Source organism: Primulina eburnea, chromosome 5 (assembly GCF_022965805.1).
Source record: "Primulina eburnea isolate SZY01 chromosome 5, ASM2296580v1, whole genome shotgun sequence".
Taxonomy (NCBI): domain Eukaryota; kingdom Viridiplantae; phylum Streptophyta; class Magnoliopsida; order Lamiales; family Gesneriaceae; genus Primulina; species Primulina eburnea.
The window spans coordinates 13,806,203-13,821,308 of record NC_133105.1 but is presented as its reverse complement, the minus strand read 5'-3'; the positions used below and the strand labels follow the sequence as shown (position 1 = coordinate 13,821,308).

The following is a 15,106-nucleotide window of genomic DNA, read 5'->3' as shown; positions in this document are numbered from 1 at the left end:
ACGTCCCTTGTGATGGCCCTATCATGGCAGCCCCTTTGTGCAAAGTTATCACAAGTTTTGGATCACACAAACATGCTTTAAACCCATGTATATGCATAAAAACGAAAATAACAAAAGAGATACTTGATTTTCATGCCAATCATAATTAAATACATAATAGGGTGTGATTGATGAGAAAAGAAAGAATTATGGCGTGCCTTTGCGTATAATACGCACGAAAACGTTGCGGCGATTCGAGGGACGACGGCGGAGAAGCTTGCTGAATTTTCCTCAATCTTTTAGTGCCTTCCCTAGCAAACTTACGTGTGGTGTGGTTTGTGGGGAAGGGGAGAGTTTTGATTGTAATATTGGGGGAGGTGGGCGTGTGTTTCTAGGGATTATGGGGTGGAGTTTAACTTTAAATAATAGCTAATTAATCACTAATTAGGCTTAAGCCCATTAAGCATATAATTAGACCCATTAGTGTTTAATTAGGATTTAATTAAAATATGATAATAGTTTTGTTTAAATAAATTTGTGAATTTAATAGCCGGTTGCCAACAAGTTCGTATTTTTTGTTGAAAATCCAACACCGATAAAATTTACGTCCCGACGTACAAAATCACCTCAAAACTCTTTATTTTCAAAAATAATAAAAAGCATCACCCATATTTTTAAATAATAAAAACAACTATTTACTAAAAACCATTTTCTATTTTTCAGCCATCGGTCTCTGTTCCTCGATCGCAACTCGAATAACTTTTAAAAATTACATTTTAATGCAACCATGTAGAAAAATATATTTTGAACATGCAATTATGCACAACATAATTAATTAATGCAATTAAAACATTTAATCAAAATACAAGAAAATTTAATAATTACATGCTTGTGGTTTACGTGGACCTTAAAATTTTCGGGGCGTTACAGTCTTGGATTTTGATATCTGTTTCCTGTATTAAGGGAAACTCGACTCTTTCTGGATAAATTGCCTGAGCAACTTTTCCGAATATCTCAGGGATCTCTATAAACTCATTTCTAATAAACAATTCAGAATGGTGTGTATTAGATAGAGCATATGAAATTTGATGGGTAATAGAATATGGCCTATTACCTTCTTTCATCAACCTTTTTTCCTTGAAGTTCTGATGCAATGTCAAGGCTCGGCTGAAATCCCGATATGCCAGGTTGTAGGCTATCCTTGGATAGATTACTCCTACAATTTTTCCTGCACAGAGGTTTCCTGAGATTGTTCCCCAGTACTGAATCTTGTAGATTCCCCATTCTTTTATCGCATATATCAATATCAATTGGTGAATCTATCCCTTCTTTGAAAGTAGCCTTTATCATAATTTGGATTGCTCCGATATGAATCCAGGACATAGTCCTTGCTACTTCTATCTTGAATTTTTGTAATTCCTCCTTAATTTCTTCGGAAGGAATTAACTGCATCTCCATTCTATTTCCTGTAAGTTCCATCGGAATTGCCATTTCTCTTCTAGAAACTTTATAGATTAGATGATGCTTTCTGTTTCTTAGGCCAAGATTTCCTAAGAATTTTTCTATATGTCCTGCAGAGAAACCTTGATATCTCTGTAGACTCGTATTTTCTCTCATGATTCTTTGAACCATGTTATGAGATATTGTTGTCTGGATGAAGAACCCAGACAGATCTTCATGTGTTTCGTGTCGAAACACCTCGTCTTCAGTCAGATTCCGATTCTGTCCATCAGATTCTTCCTGACTTACGACTTCTTCTTCTTCATATATACTTTCATCTGAGACGATGTCCTCAAATCGGTATACTTGAATAAGATTGGTAGTAAACTGCTTCTTCAATATCCGGGGTAGATCAAAGCGTTTAATACCTCTTTTTTCATTTTCTGGACAGTTGGTCGAGATATGACCTCTTGCTCCACATGTCCAGCAATTGCAATCCTTGAAACTTTCATTGTCTCGAGTTTGAGCTCTTTTGAAAGTTTTCTTCGTAGGTGTTCTTCCTGTGCTTCGAGATGTACTCGATGCTTGGGATGATATCCTACTCCTGGATGGTCCGCTTCTTTGTCCAGATTTATAAGATCTGGCTTTCTGTCTAGACCAAACAGTTCTTGGTTTCCAAGAACTTCTTCCACTTCGTGCATAGGGATGAGTCCTAAAACTTTTCCTCTTATGCTTCTGTGGTTTACTTCCAATAATTGTTGGAAGATCATTTTCCTTACAACACAAAGGAGTTCTTTTATTGATACCCCTTAAGCGTTTGTAATTCTTTTGTAATGCTGCCATATGGCACCATTCTGCCAATTTTCCTTTGAGGAAAGAGGCTCTTCGTGCCAATGTATCTGGATTTCCAGGTACATATTCCCTAATGAGCATTTCTCTCCAGGGACTTGGCATTTTTGCGAAGAAAAGCTGCATAGCTATATCTTCTTCGACTCCTGAATTCCATCTATATTTAGTGAATAACATAATATATTCATCCACTAAACATATATCATGTAATTCCAGACTATACAGAGCTTGAGTATATTTCTTCTTCTTCTTCTCTGTATCTTGACTATTGAAGTAGTCTACTCCTATGAAGTGTGCTTTAAATATAGTAGCCATTTTTCCAGCAATCTCACTAAGAGATTCACCTGTTAGGACTGATTCCTTCATGTCTAATGAAGTCATGTCCCAAGCAATTTTCACTGATCCCATAAGGCTCATTTCCAAAAGTTTAATGAATCCTTCTTTGTTGAGATCGAGTGTTCCTGCTGCAATTCTCATAGCAGATGTCCAATCATCTATGAGATCTTCTCTGTTTTTGAAGTCTAATATATCAAGGTTAAGCATAATCCCGTAAGGATGTATAGGATCCAAAACAGTTTTCCCATAGGGTGTTTGGTGCAAAGGAATTTGATTTCTCCTTGCCGTTGTCCCTGCTGGGTGTGATCCTCCACCAGTATGGAAATCAGATTGAGATTCTCTCATGTTTACATTTTGAGATCCCACACTTTCCCTAGGTGGCTCTTGAGAAGATGACCAGGTTATAGCAGGTGATGTTTCACCTACTGCTGTGTTCATCTTTAGATCTACTACTTTGAGATTTGCGAAAGATTCCGCAAGCTCTTGTAGATCCTCTAAACCAATCCTTTCTAAAGTTGTCATCAGATAAATTTCTTTTCTGAGACAGACTTGATTAGATTGATCATCTTTTCTTCTTCAGTCAAAGGTTTTGACACCACTCTGGCCTTCCCTTGTTGATGTAACAAAGGTTCAGTACCAAATGATGGTGATAACCAATCTCCTGAAGTTCGTCTACTGGAACTAGGTTGTTGTTCCAGTTTCTAAATTCTTGTTTGAATATCCTTTAATATTCCAAGAATTTCTTCCTGGGTTTCAATGATTTTCTCAACTCGTTGTGGTACAAAATATAGCATATTGCCATAATTTTGTACTGTCTTCTGAATTTCTCTAAAATCTGAAGAGAGCTTAGAGGAATCTGGAACTATCTCCAGAAACTTATTTGTTTGAATCATAAGTTTACCTGATGTTTTACTTGAGGGTATTGATGCTTCCCTTCTGGCTTCTGAGATCTAACAATAGTTAGATGCACTTGTTTATATTCCAAAATATTGGAATATTCCTTGTAAATTATTTTTCTCGAACAGAAGTTCAGGCTTCATAATTTTTTCAAAATTCTCCTTCTCATACAATTAGTTACTAGTAATAATAAAATTTGTGTTTGAAATAAATTAACCATTCGCTCTGATACCATTTTCGGAGAGCGCGGGGATCAATTAAAATTAAATAATGAATAAGGGTAGTATAAGGGTAGTTTTGGTATATATTAACAAATTTTCTCTTACCAGAGAGTTGACACCAAATTGAGTTTGGTTTGGATACTGATTCCAAATTCTCCCAATCTCTATCATTCTGACATCATGATGATATCATCATTTGACTTTTCAACTGTTCCAGATGGAGTTTTCTTGTTTGGACTTCTAGTTTTGTTACTGCTGATACAATTTAAAAAGTAGTCCTATAAATGATATTTTATTTTTCCACGTATATAGTTATTGAAATTTAAGAAAATAATTTATAATATCGTTCAAAAATTTTAAATGGCATAATTTATATTAATAATTATCAAAATAAAAATATAGTTAATAAATATAATTTTTTCATACTATGGAAAAATATATATTTGCATAAAATATGTAAACACTTTAGTTTAATTAAACTTACATAAATAATTTCGATATAGTAAATCCCCGGAATATACATAAAAAAATAGCACTCACAAATAAGAAAAAATTGAACCATAAACAAAGTGGGTTGAAAAACTTTATATATGATGATATTATACATTTTAATTTGAATATAAATTGTAAATTTAAGTATATTAAATTTATGTATAAAAAGTAACTATTGTAGAATAAAATTTTATCATATCTTATTTTCATAAAAAATTTGGCGAAAAAGTTGGTATATATTAAAAATTAAAATTAATTAGTTTATTCTTTTTGTCTTTTTTTTTTAGCAAAAACTTATGTGAAACGATCTTACGGATCATATTTTGTGAAACATATCTCTTATTTGGGTCTTTCATGAAAAAATACTTCCATGAAAAAGTATTACATTTATGCTATGAGTATTGCTTTTTATTGTGAATATCGATAGAGTTGAGCCATCTTACAGATAAAGATTCGTGAGATCGTCTAATAAGAGACCTCTTTTTTTTTTTAGAAAATAAAAAAAAAGTATAGATGGGAGCATGAAAGATTCGTGAGATCGTCTCATAAGAGATTTTTTTTTTTTTTTAGAAAAAAAAAGTATAGATGGGGGCATGATTGACTCCTAGTTTGCGGACACACCTAAAAATCAATACTCGACATGCCATACAACCGCTCTCCATATATAGATATCACGCTTCCCTTTCAGCGAAAGCCACAAAACACCAATAAGGAGAGGTTTTTGTATGATTTCTTTATATAAACTTCTGCAGGTGAATCTTAAGAAGCCGACAATTCCCAGAATCAGCAATATACAAAGAAAAACAATATCTTGTTCTTTGAGAAAAATCATGTCTTCTTCGGAAGAAAACTTTGGATTTTTGCAGCCGAGATTGGTTTCCATGAAATTGTTGGCCAAGTCACAGAGTGAGGGTGACGGCGCTGTAGCTAGAAGAAGCATTGGACGGTATTTGTATTCCATTTATTGATGTATTTCTTGTTTTGTATGTAAATTTTGTCTGATGGGTATTCATTTTTTTTATTGAATTTTGGTGGTTTTTTTCTGTTATTTACTAGAATTTTCTAAGTGGAAAATCCCTGTTGGATTTTGTTTGATGTTATTTTCAAAATGATCTGAGATGTTATTTGGTGGGTATATTGGGATATCAATGGTTTAAAGATATTGGTTTGGTTGGTATACTTTCAGGCAAGAATTGAAGTCTCTGGATCCATTCCTCATGCTGGATGAATTTTCAAGTAATATTTTATGATATGCTGCTGTTTTCCTTGCGTTGACTAAGTTTATTCAATCAGTTAATTGAACCATTCAACATTCTTGATTTCATCGGCGTTTAGATTCATGGATTCAACTCGTTGGTTTATCAAATCCAAGTTTGAGAATTTGAACATCTTCTTTCGATTCGGATCTTCTAAAATGTAGTCATTTGAAATGTATTGATATGAACATTCTTTAGACCGATATTAATCCCATGTCAAATCCGAATTCATCGATCCAAACAGAGGTTTCGACTTCTATTTCATTTTCTTATCAGGAATCTGTTTTGTTTCCTAATTTCTGTAAATTTGATTCCACAGTTTCACCTCCTGCTGGATTTCCCGATCATCCACACCGTGGTAATTTGAAGCATTTCAACATGCCTCAGATTTTATCATTTAGTAATTGTGAATAAATAATAAATCTCAAGCTGTATGGCATTTTGCATTACAGGTTTCGAGACCGTTACATACGTGTTGCAGGTAACTTGGTTTGTCTAGACACCATTTGTCGATGGTCTACTTGTTCTAAATGTGAATATCAAACTCAAAGTTTTCTTCTGCATACAGGGAGGTGTCACTCATCAAGATTTTGCTGGGCACAAGGGTACGATACATGAGGGCGATATTCAGGTAATGGATAACAAATTCTAATGTTTGCTATCTAAGAAATATTTATCAGCCTAGTAATGTTTGTTTCCCCTATTCATTGTGTGTTTTAAAATTTTCTTGAACGGAATCATCCAGTGGATGACAGCAGGGAGAGGCATCGTTCATTCGGAAATGCCTGCAGGGGATGGCCCAAACACTGGTCTGCAGCTGTGGATCAATCTCGCTTCCAAGAATAAAATGTAATTATCTCCTTTCTTTGGATGTACATGAAGAGAACTAAATGTATTCACACTTTGAAGTTTGATGATTGGACATTGCATTGAGTCGGTGGTTCGAGTTAGCAGTACACTTCTTGAGTATGTTGGATTTGGTTGCATCAGTTAGTTGAGGGCAGTAGAATTACGAAAACAACAAAACAATGATCTGCATTTAATATAGCTTGACTCGTTAAATGTTTTTTCTTTCGATGAATCGTACTGGAAGATAATTGATATCTAGGACATATTTACAGAATTTGGCCAGTGTGCAGAGAGGTAAGAAAGAGCGGCCACACTTGGCTATCTGAGTAAAGTATGCATTCATGCATTGGCACATGTTCAGTTGTAGCAATGCAACTTTATATTGTTCTATTTTTCTGTATTAAGAGGTGAGAAATGTCCTAATGAAGTGAAGAACTTGTTTACATTTATCGACAATCCTCCTTGTTAATCTTCAGGATTGAACCACGGTACCAAGAACTACTCGATAAAGAAATCCCAAGGGTGGAGAAAGATGGAGTTACCGTTAAAATTATTGCAGGGGAGTCCATGGGGGTCCAGTCTCTGGTATATACACAAACCCCGACAATGTTTCTCGACTTCGCCGTGAAACCAAATGCTCAATACCATCAAGTTATCCCCAAGTCATGGAATGCCTTCGTCTATGTGCTCAAAGGTGAAGGAATCTTTTGCACCCAAATTTCTCATCCTACATCCACACACCATATCCTCGTCTTGGGTCCTGGTGATGGCCTTAGCGTATGGAACAAATCTTCGGTACCATTGAGGTTTATTTTGGTCGGTGGGCAGCCGCTCAACGAACCAGTAGCTCAACATGGTCCTTTTGTGATGAATTCACAGGCCGAAATCGAGAAGACCATCGAAGATTATTCATATGGGAGGAATGGTTTCGAAAAGGCGAGGTACTGGAGATCTATAACTTGAATGAGATTGTCTAAGCGAGTTAATTTTGTGAGACGCATTTTGAACCCGACCTGATCTGACTTGTCAAAATTATTATTTTTTACGTCAAAATTATTATTTTTTATCCTATATATAGATTAGTTCAATTCATCTCACAGATAGTTCCATGAAACAATATAATCTTGAGATATACCAGAGGAAAAAACCTTTTTTTTGTGACGGAAAGTCCTAAATGAGTGCAGTGGGTAAACTTTTGTTGTGAGTTGGTATTAATGATGCTTTGAGTGCGCATCTCACCAAGAGTGGAATTCATTTGACCACTCAATCGCAAAACAAAAGAATGTGGCAAAGATTGAATCGGAAATAAATTAGGATCTTTATTTTTATGTTTGCCTTTTGGGCTCGGTAAAAAGAATTTCTTTATATGATATATTATTGGATATTTCGAAACAGAAACTGTGTGTATTGTATTTTCAAATAGAGCCCTAAAGCAAGTTAAATAAAGAACAAAGTAATAAAGGAATAACACGACTTAGCAACAATGAAAGAAAATCGATTAAGTATACTCATCCGAGGAATTATCATTTTTTACATGGGAAAAATAATCATTCCTTCAAAAATTCTAAATTCACATTGATACTCACGGGAAATTTACGGTCCGCTTCCAGTAAGTGTCACCAGTCCATACGCAAGTTTTGAAATTACCCTGAGCCTGAAATTACAAATAAGATCGTTAGAAGGGGGCCAGGAGAGTGTCCTGGCGTAGGCTCTCCGACGCTCAAATCAGAGACTGAGGATATATGGTGAGAACATCTACGGGTGCTGCTGAAAACAATATAGTGAATGAATGAATTAACACTCAAACCTGTTATTTATAAGAGAATATCTAAGTCCTTGATGAGCCTGTCTTCCATTTGGGCTAGGGATGAGCTAGGGATAATGGGCTCATCTATAAGGTATCACACATGCATTACTTTTTCTTCTAATTAATCAAAAACCAAATTTTAGTGCAATATATTTGTTATCATCAAAACTTTAGCATTACAATTTTAATATAATACTTCCCATTTCGAAAACATTTCCCTCTCTCCACTAGCCACTTCTAAATATATTAATAAAAATCCAGAGAATAAAACAGGAAGTATATATATATATATATATATATATATATATATATAGACCATTATATGAAGTACAACATACATCAAATATTATTGTTATAGATTTGGATCATTTATCAATGAGAGTGTTTATGTTCTCTAAAAGAAGTTATTATTCTTTTTTCCTTCACAATTTAGATAATAATTATTAAATTTTTTCCCAGAAATTAATGAAGAAAAAATCAATAATCACTATTTTTTAAATATTGCAAACACAAATTCTGTTTCCAAATGCTTCTTTAAGTTTATAGATTGATTTGGCGTCTTAGAGGGCAATTGTGAAACTGAATGGTTAGAAAATCTCTACTAAACGCAATGTCACCATCAAGAGATCATAAATTTTAAATTGAATTATTAATTACTGCATACACTCATTTTTCAATCTTCAATTTTTTCATGCGGGAAAATAGTATAACAATCACCCCTCTTTCAGAACATGACATCATTGTCATAGTCTGACCCTCGATCCACCAACAACGGGAATTTAAAGATAGATTTTACAAGTTCAAGATATGGTTCCCTTGATGTACCACTTTTCCCAATATGCTCAAAAAGTGGCTCTCTTGTGATATCACGTTCTTGCACCCTTTAGCACAACAGAATTTAAAAAATTTCATTCAATTTAACAAGTGAGGGTTGTGCGTATGCATAAACAAAATTTCTAAAAGCAATATTCATAGATAGTATAGATTATTACCTTGTATCGTGATCGCTATGGCTCCAACTATTTCGATTTTTGGGCTAAAATAGCTTTTGCCGCACTACAAAAAAATACTCTTACAGAAGCAGTTTTTTCAATTTTAAGAGCGGTTTTTAACCGCTCCAGCACTTGTACAACCGGTTCCAAAATCATTCCTCTTATTGAAGCTCCTATATCTTATAGAAGCGATTTTTTCAACCGGTGGTACAAGTTGAAGTACCGCTTCTATTGTTTATTTTAGGTGCGGTTTGATAATGCTTATACCCATCATGCATATTTACAATAGTTTCGAAACGTTTTTTTAGTTGTGTATTTATGAACCGTTTCAAAGTGTTCTAAAAGACATGAAGTTTAAGAATAGTCTTACACCGCTCCTACATGCCATGGATATAAGAGCGATTTGCAACTGCTATTGATGTTGCCAATTAAAGCGCAGTTTGAAACCAATTGTACATATTGTGAATATTACAATGGTTTTGGACCGATCCTAACTCCCATAGCTGTGCATTTAGGAGCCGCTTCAAAGCGTTCTAAAAAGAGTGAGATGTAAGAACGGTCATTCACTGATCCTGCACGCCATCAATCGAAGAGTGCTTTGCAACCGCTATTGATGATAGCAACTGAAGAGCGGTTTGACAATGATCATACATGTCGTGCATATCAAAACTTTAAGAGCGGTTGCAAATCACTCATATATGTCATCGATATAGGAGCAAGAAATATAGGACCGGTGTCAAATCGCTTTGGAAAAAGTTGGCAATAAGAATGGTTTTCCTCCGTTTCTATATGTTGTCGATATGAGAGCAGTTTTCAACCATTTCTAAATATATGAATTTAGGAGTAGTTGTAAACCACTTTTGAGAAGATACTAGACGTAGGAACTTCTTGGAACCGTTCCTCAAGCCAAGAATATTATAACGGTTTCCATTCATTCTTGAAATTAATAATTTCATGTGGCGATAAATTTGGATCAATTTAGGACCGTTTTCAAGCAGTGAATTTAAGAGTTGTTTCAAATCATTCGTAAAACAAAAGATATAGAAGCAATGTTTGAGCCAATATTTTAAAATGATTTTAATAAAATTATTTGGAATTGCTCCTAAGTTCAATTTAGCAATAATTTACTCTTTTACTGTATTTTATTTTGAAACAAATATACATTATTTAGAAACAATTCATCAACCAATAAAAATAGATAGACAAATATTCATCAAATAAACAATAAAAAACTTCATATTTAATATTTCAATCCACAAAATAAATGTTATCATTAATTAATAAAGCACTATTATCCACATAAAATACCAATAATACTCCAATTTCTAATATAAAATAACTTAAAATATTTCAAATTCAATGGATAAAATAAAAGTGTTTTTCAAATTTCTTCTAATCACTGTCCGAATATGACATTGATGGAGATCTTTGACTTTTATGTGCATTTTGTGGAGTATTTGCCTGTATATGTCTCATCCGCTCCACTTTTTCTTGTCTTTGTTCTTCCATACTTTTCATTTTATCTTCCATTTCTCATAATTTATTTGTAACATCAGAAGTAGGGATATTACTCTTTGTTAAAAAAAATCTAGACTTATACTGATCTGGGAAAACTTGGCTAGGTAATGCACCAGCTCCTGGACATCGAACCCGACCAGAATGCTCTAGTCCAAATTTTTCACTAAAAAATATACATATAATTTGTAAAGGCCTGCAAATCCTTACTTTGAAAATTTGTGGGAAATTTAAAATTTTCTTTTTAAAATAATTAAAATGCCTCATTCATAAATAAACCGATAAACAAAGTTTGATATTCAAAATGGCAGCGGAAGAAAATATTTGTTTGCAAAAATAACAATTTAAGAATATTCAACAACTGGTAAAAATGTTTGCATAAAAATGGCAAGCGCTGTAAATGAGGTCCTCGGGTGCCACTACTGCCGACCCAAGCTAGCTCACTGGTCACCGCCTTCGGCCATGACGTCATCAGTACCTACAACAATCAAGTCTAGTGAGCCTAAAGACTCAGCATGCATATATCGTAGATAACGAGTAAATACTATCATAAATTTTGAATGGGGCAAAATATCATGTCATGAGGCATACTGAAAAATAACTTGTACGAGCAATTATAATACGTGCATAACTGAACTGAAAAATCATAGTAAAAATGTTTGCTCCTTGAAGCCCTGCACTGAATTAAAAATGTAATGATTTTCTGTTGAGATTATGGTCTACGCAAGTGGCCTCTGCACTGAACTGAACTGTCCGATCACTGGCGACGGGGTACCAAACTGAACTGATCGGTCACTGGCGACCGGGTGGTACCAAACTAAACTGATCGGTCACTGGCGACCGGATAAAATAATACTCCCATGATAGTGAATTGACCACAAGCAATATCGCATAAATCTAAAAAATAAGCATTTTCTAATTTTATGCACGTAATATAATTAAATGGCATAATGAAAAATCCTGTACTATTTTACCAACTGGATTGGATCGTTCCCAGGCTCGCTGCGACCTAAATATGCTATGAAAAATATGCAATGACTTTTACTTGACCAAGCTATGCAACTAAGTTTGAAAAATGCGACAATTACGTCTAACGACTTCGTATTTAATCATGACTCCGAACCAACCCGAACCAACACTGAACCATCATTCATGATTAAAATACGCTTAAAATGATGAATTAATGCTCCTAAAATGGTGAGGGTCGAAATCTAGGTGGATGGAGGCCAAAACGTGAAACGCTCTTTCGAGAGTAAATTTGGCACATCGCACCGTAAATTCTCGTACGACCTCAAAAACGATCCGAATGATGAACGGTCAAAAGCATGACCTTCCCAACTCAATGGTGCACTGTCCAGTCCAAGGCCATAGGCTAAAAGCCAACCGAGAACTCGAACGAGCCACCGAACCGACGCAGCAAGCTGCTGTACAGAAATTCCAGCAGCTGCGCTTGGGTTGCTTGTGTCGTTTGCGAGGCTAACGGCCATTGGGGCTTGAACCACCGACCAAAACCTCTTACCAACATCCCAAGGAATGATTTGAACCATGGCTATGGGCTTTAGACCAGCCACAATTCGAAATATTCCAGCAACAATCGAAAAGATTCACCCGAGAGCACCTTTGCGTGCGTGAGGGGTGTTTTGCTTTGCTTGCTGTCTCGACTCGTTCCAGTGGCCATTTTATTGACCATGGCACGACCTAGACTTCATGGGGCATGGTGTGAACCGTGGATAAGGGCTTTAGGCCAACCAAGATCCACACCATTCCACCATACTCGAACCAACACATGCTGTCAAAATCAAAGGGGCCGAGAAGGGGAGGGGCTGTTCTAGCGTTTGATTTAAAAACCGGCGCACCATGGACCAAGCCACCAAAAGGGAGACTTAGTCACGTCTTAGACATACTAGGGAAGTGATATAACCATGGCTATGGGCCTTGGGGCAGCCAAGATCAGATTCGTTCCCCACATGACAGCAAACAGAATTTCGAAACACATTTCTGCACCTATGGGGAGCTTGCTGTCATTTCGGTCTTCCAGCTAGCATGGGGCTTGTTTGAATGGACCAACATGGTCCTAATGCATCCTATTACATGTATATAAGTCGCCTTGGGAGCCCGGTGTCGAACCATCCGCCTGAAACATCAAAACAAGAAGACCCGTGAAGCTTGTCATGAGCAATAAAAATCTGCATGTTTGTTTTTCTGAAAATGCTTAGTGCATTTCGGTTTTTGCACATAAAAGATGATCATGTAATGTTAAATAAATGATAATAGGACTTGATTGAGGTTTGAAAGAAATCTAGACATGCCTTTGATTCGTTTGAAAGAAAAACGAAAGAATACGACGACTCGGCGCGGAGGAGGTGGAGCGCTTCTATTCTACCTTTCTTGCTCGATTTTTCTCTCCTCTTTCAAGCTATGGTGCTCACGTTTTTTCTCTCCAAAACACTCTGAATTTCGAGACTAAGGGAGGGGATATGATGGTTAGGGGAGTGAGGGAGAATGGTGAAAGCGGACCGGTTACGGTGGCCGGAAACGCAACGGAAGCACAAAATCGAATTTTTGACATAAAAATTTCGGCCACCCCATAGGACTTGTGCAATATTTACAAAAATATTAACATACATAGGATGTAAGAAAGATTACCTATCAATCACAAGGATTGATGTTTGGCTCCAACTTTGTTGTCAAACAACAAAGCTCTTGAATGGAAGATGAATCTACAAGCTCCTCCTCCAAATCCTTGAAACTTTCCTTCATATTAAGCCCACCACCAACTAGGTAGATCCCCTCACATTTTGCACTAGAAAAATGTGAGGATTTTTCAAAGAGAAGATAGTGTTTTCTCCAACAAATTGAAGAACACAAAAGGAAGAAAAATGGAGAGAAAAAGGAGAGGATGTTTCGGCCATATGCTATGTGAGAATGGGGGAGAATGAGTTGTCTTGGGGGTGCAAAAAGTTGATACAAAAAGTTGCATGCCAACCATTATTTTAATCAAAAGTATTCCCCAACTCTTCACCTCCCATGCATGCATATAATATAGTTTTTAATCAAATTAAAAACTTTGGACTAAATTTAATTATCTCAAACACATTTGAGACTAATTAAACATTACTTGAATTTACCCAAGTCCCACTAGTTAAATAATTATTTTAATTGAGCTCTACAAGACTCAATATTATTTAATTAATCCAACACTTGAATTAATTTAATTATTTGGGCTCTACTAGGCCCACTAGTGTTTAATTAATTCAACACTTGAATTAATTTAATTTAGTCCATAATAATGTTTATGAAAATCACAATTTTCAAAAACATTAGTCACTTGGCCAAATTTTAATCTAGGAACACTTCCATAAATTAAAATTTATATTTCTCTCATAGAAGTCATACTTCTATTTTTCTTTGCACTTATAAACTCATTTATAAGTCGTTCAACACATTGAACTATTTTCTCCTTTATAGAAGTCATACTTCTAAGTTTCCTTACGCTCATAAACTCCTTTATAAGCCGTTCAACACATTGAACTATTTTTACTTCTCATCGGGATTTACAAAGCTAGTACTTGTGTGGCCCTCAATGGTTCATTGATACAACTAGCCGTGGGTTCACATCTCCATGTGATTCGGACTAAACATGTCCTTATTCGAGCATACCCCAATTGCTCCATTCTTACTTATCAACTCCTTGATAGTAAGAACGTCAGAACTCAAGTCTGATAGTACCCAACCAATCACGTTAAACGCCTAGCAGCATCGCTTACGTGATTCCCTAGGTATCACATGATAGTGCCTGCAAGAACCATTCAATTATGGTTAGCGTACAGTACGGTCCCTTCAACTCATATATCCCGATCGATTCGACAACCATTGGTTTATCGAGAGTTGTCAATGAATCGATACTATGTGTCATGTCGTAGTTGCATCGATGGTGCAATCTATGAAACACCTTTCATAATTACAACCATACTCTGGCCAGAGATTTCGATCTACATACACATGATAACACATAGGATATCCATACCCGAAGGTAAGCGGTGAATCCCCGACTACAATGCATCGACTCCTATGTGTTTCGACAGAACACCCAACCTTGCCACCTGATGACCCCATGAGAGTCGGTAAACAAGTCAAAGTGTAATTCTAGCACATAGAGTCTCAATGTTGTCCCGGGTCATAAGGACTAATTCTGTACAACCATAAACCAGGACTTTTCCACTCGATAAGTGAGAACCACTTGGAAAGTCCTTTTATGGAGGGTTGTTCAGTGCACTCTACAAGGAGCACCTATCTGCATGTTCGGACATCACAATGTCCCCTACCAATGAAACATGGTACTCACATCGCAGATACTAGTCTCTAACTCGAGCGGCCTATATCCTTCTTAGTGGCGGCTGAATCGACTAGGAACCGTTTAGAATATACAGTATTACAAATATGAGTTTCATGATACTCATCATATGAGCATCT

General features: G+C 35.8%; 1 protein-coding gene across 1 annotated transcript; it reads left to right on the top strand.

The window, feature by feature from the left end:
• The first annotated feature begins 4,899 nt into the window (after positions 1-4,899).
• On the top strand, positions 4,900-7,321 carry LOC140831771 (pirin-like protein). Its single transcript, XM_073195519.1, has 7 exons — positions 4,900-5,160; positions 5,401-5,450; positions 5,790-5,828; positions 5,923-5,951; positions 6,039-6,101; positions 6,216-6,319; positions 6,796-7,321. The coding sequence occupies exons 1-7, from the start codon at positions 4,940-4,942 to the stop codon at positions 7,280-7,282; spliced, it is 993 nt and encodes a 330-aa protein (XP_073051620.1). The 5' UTR covers positions 4,900-4,939; the 3' UTR covers positions 7,283-7,321.
• The last annotated feature ends 7,785 nt before the right edge of the window (positions 7,322-15,106 follow it).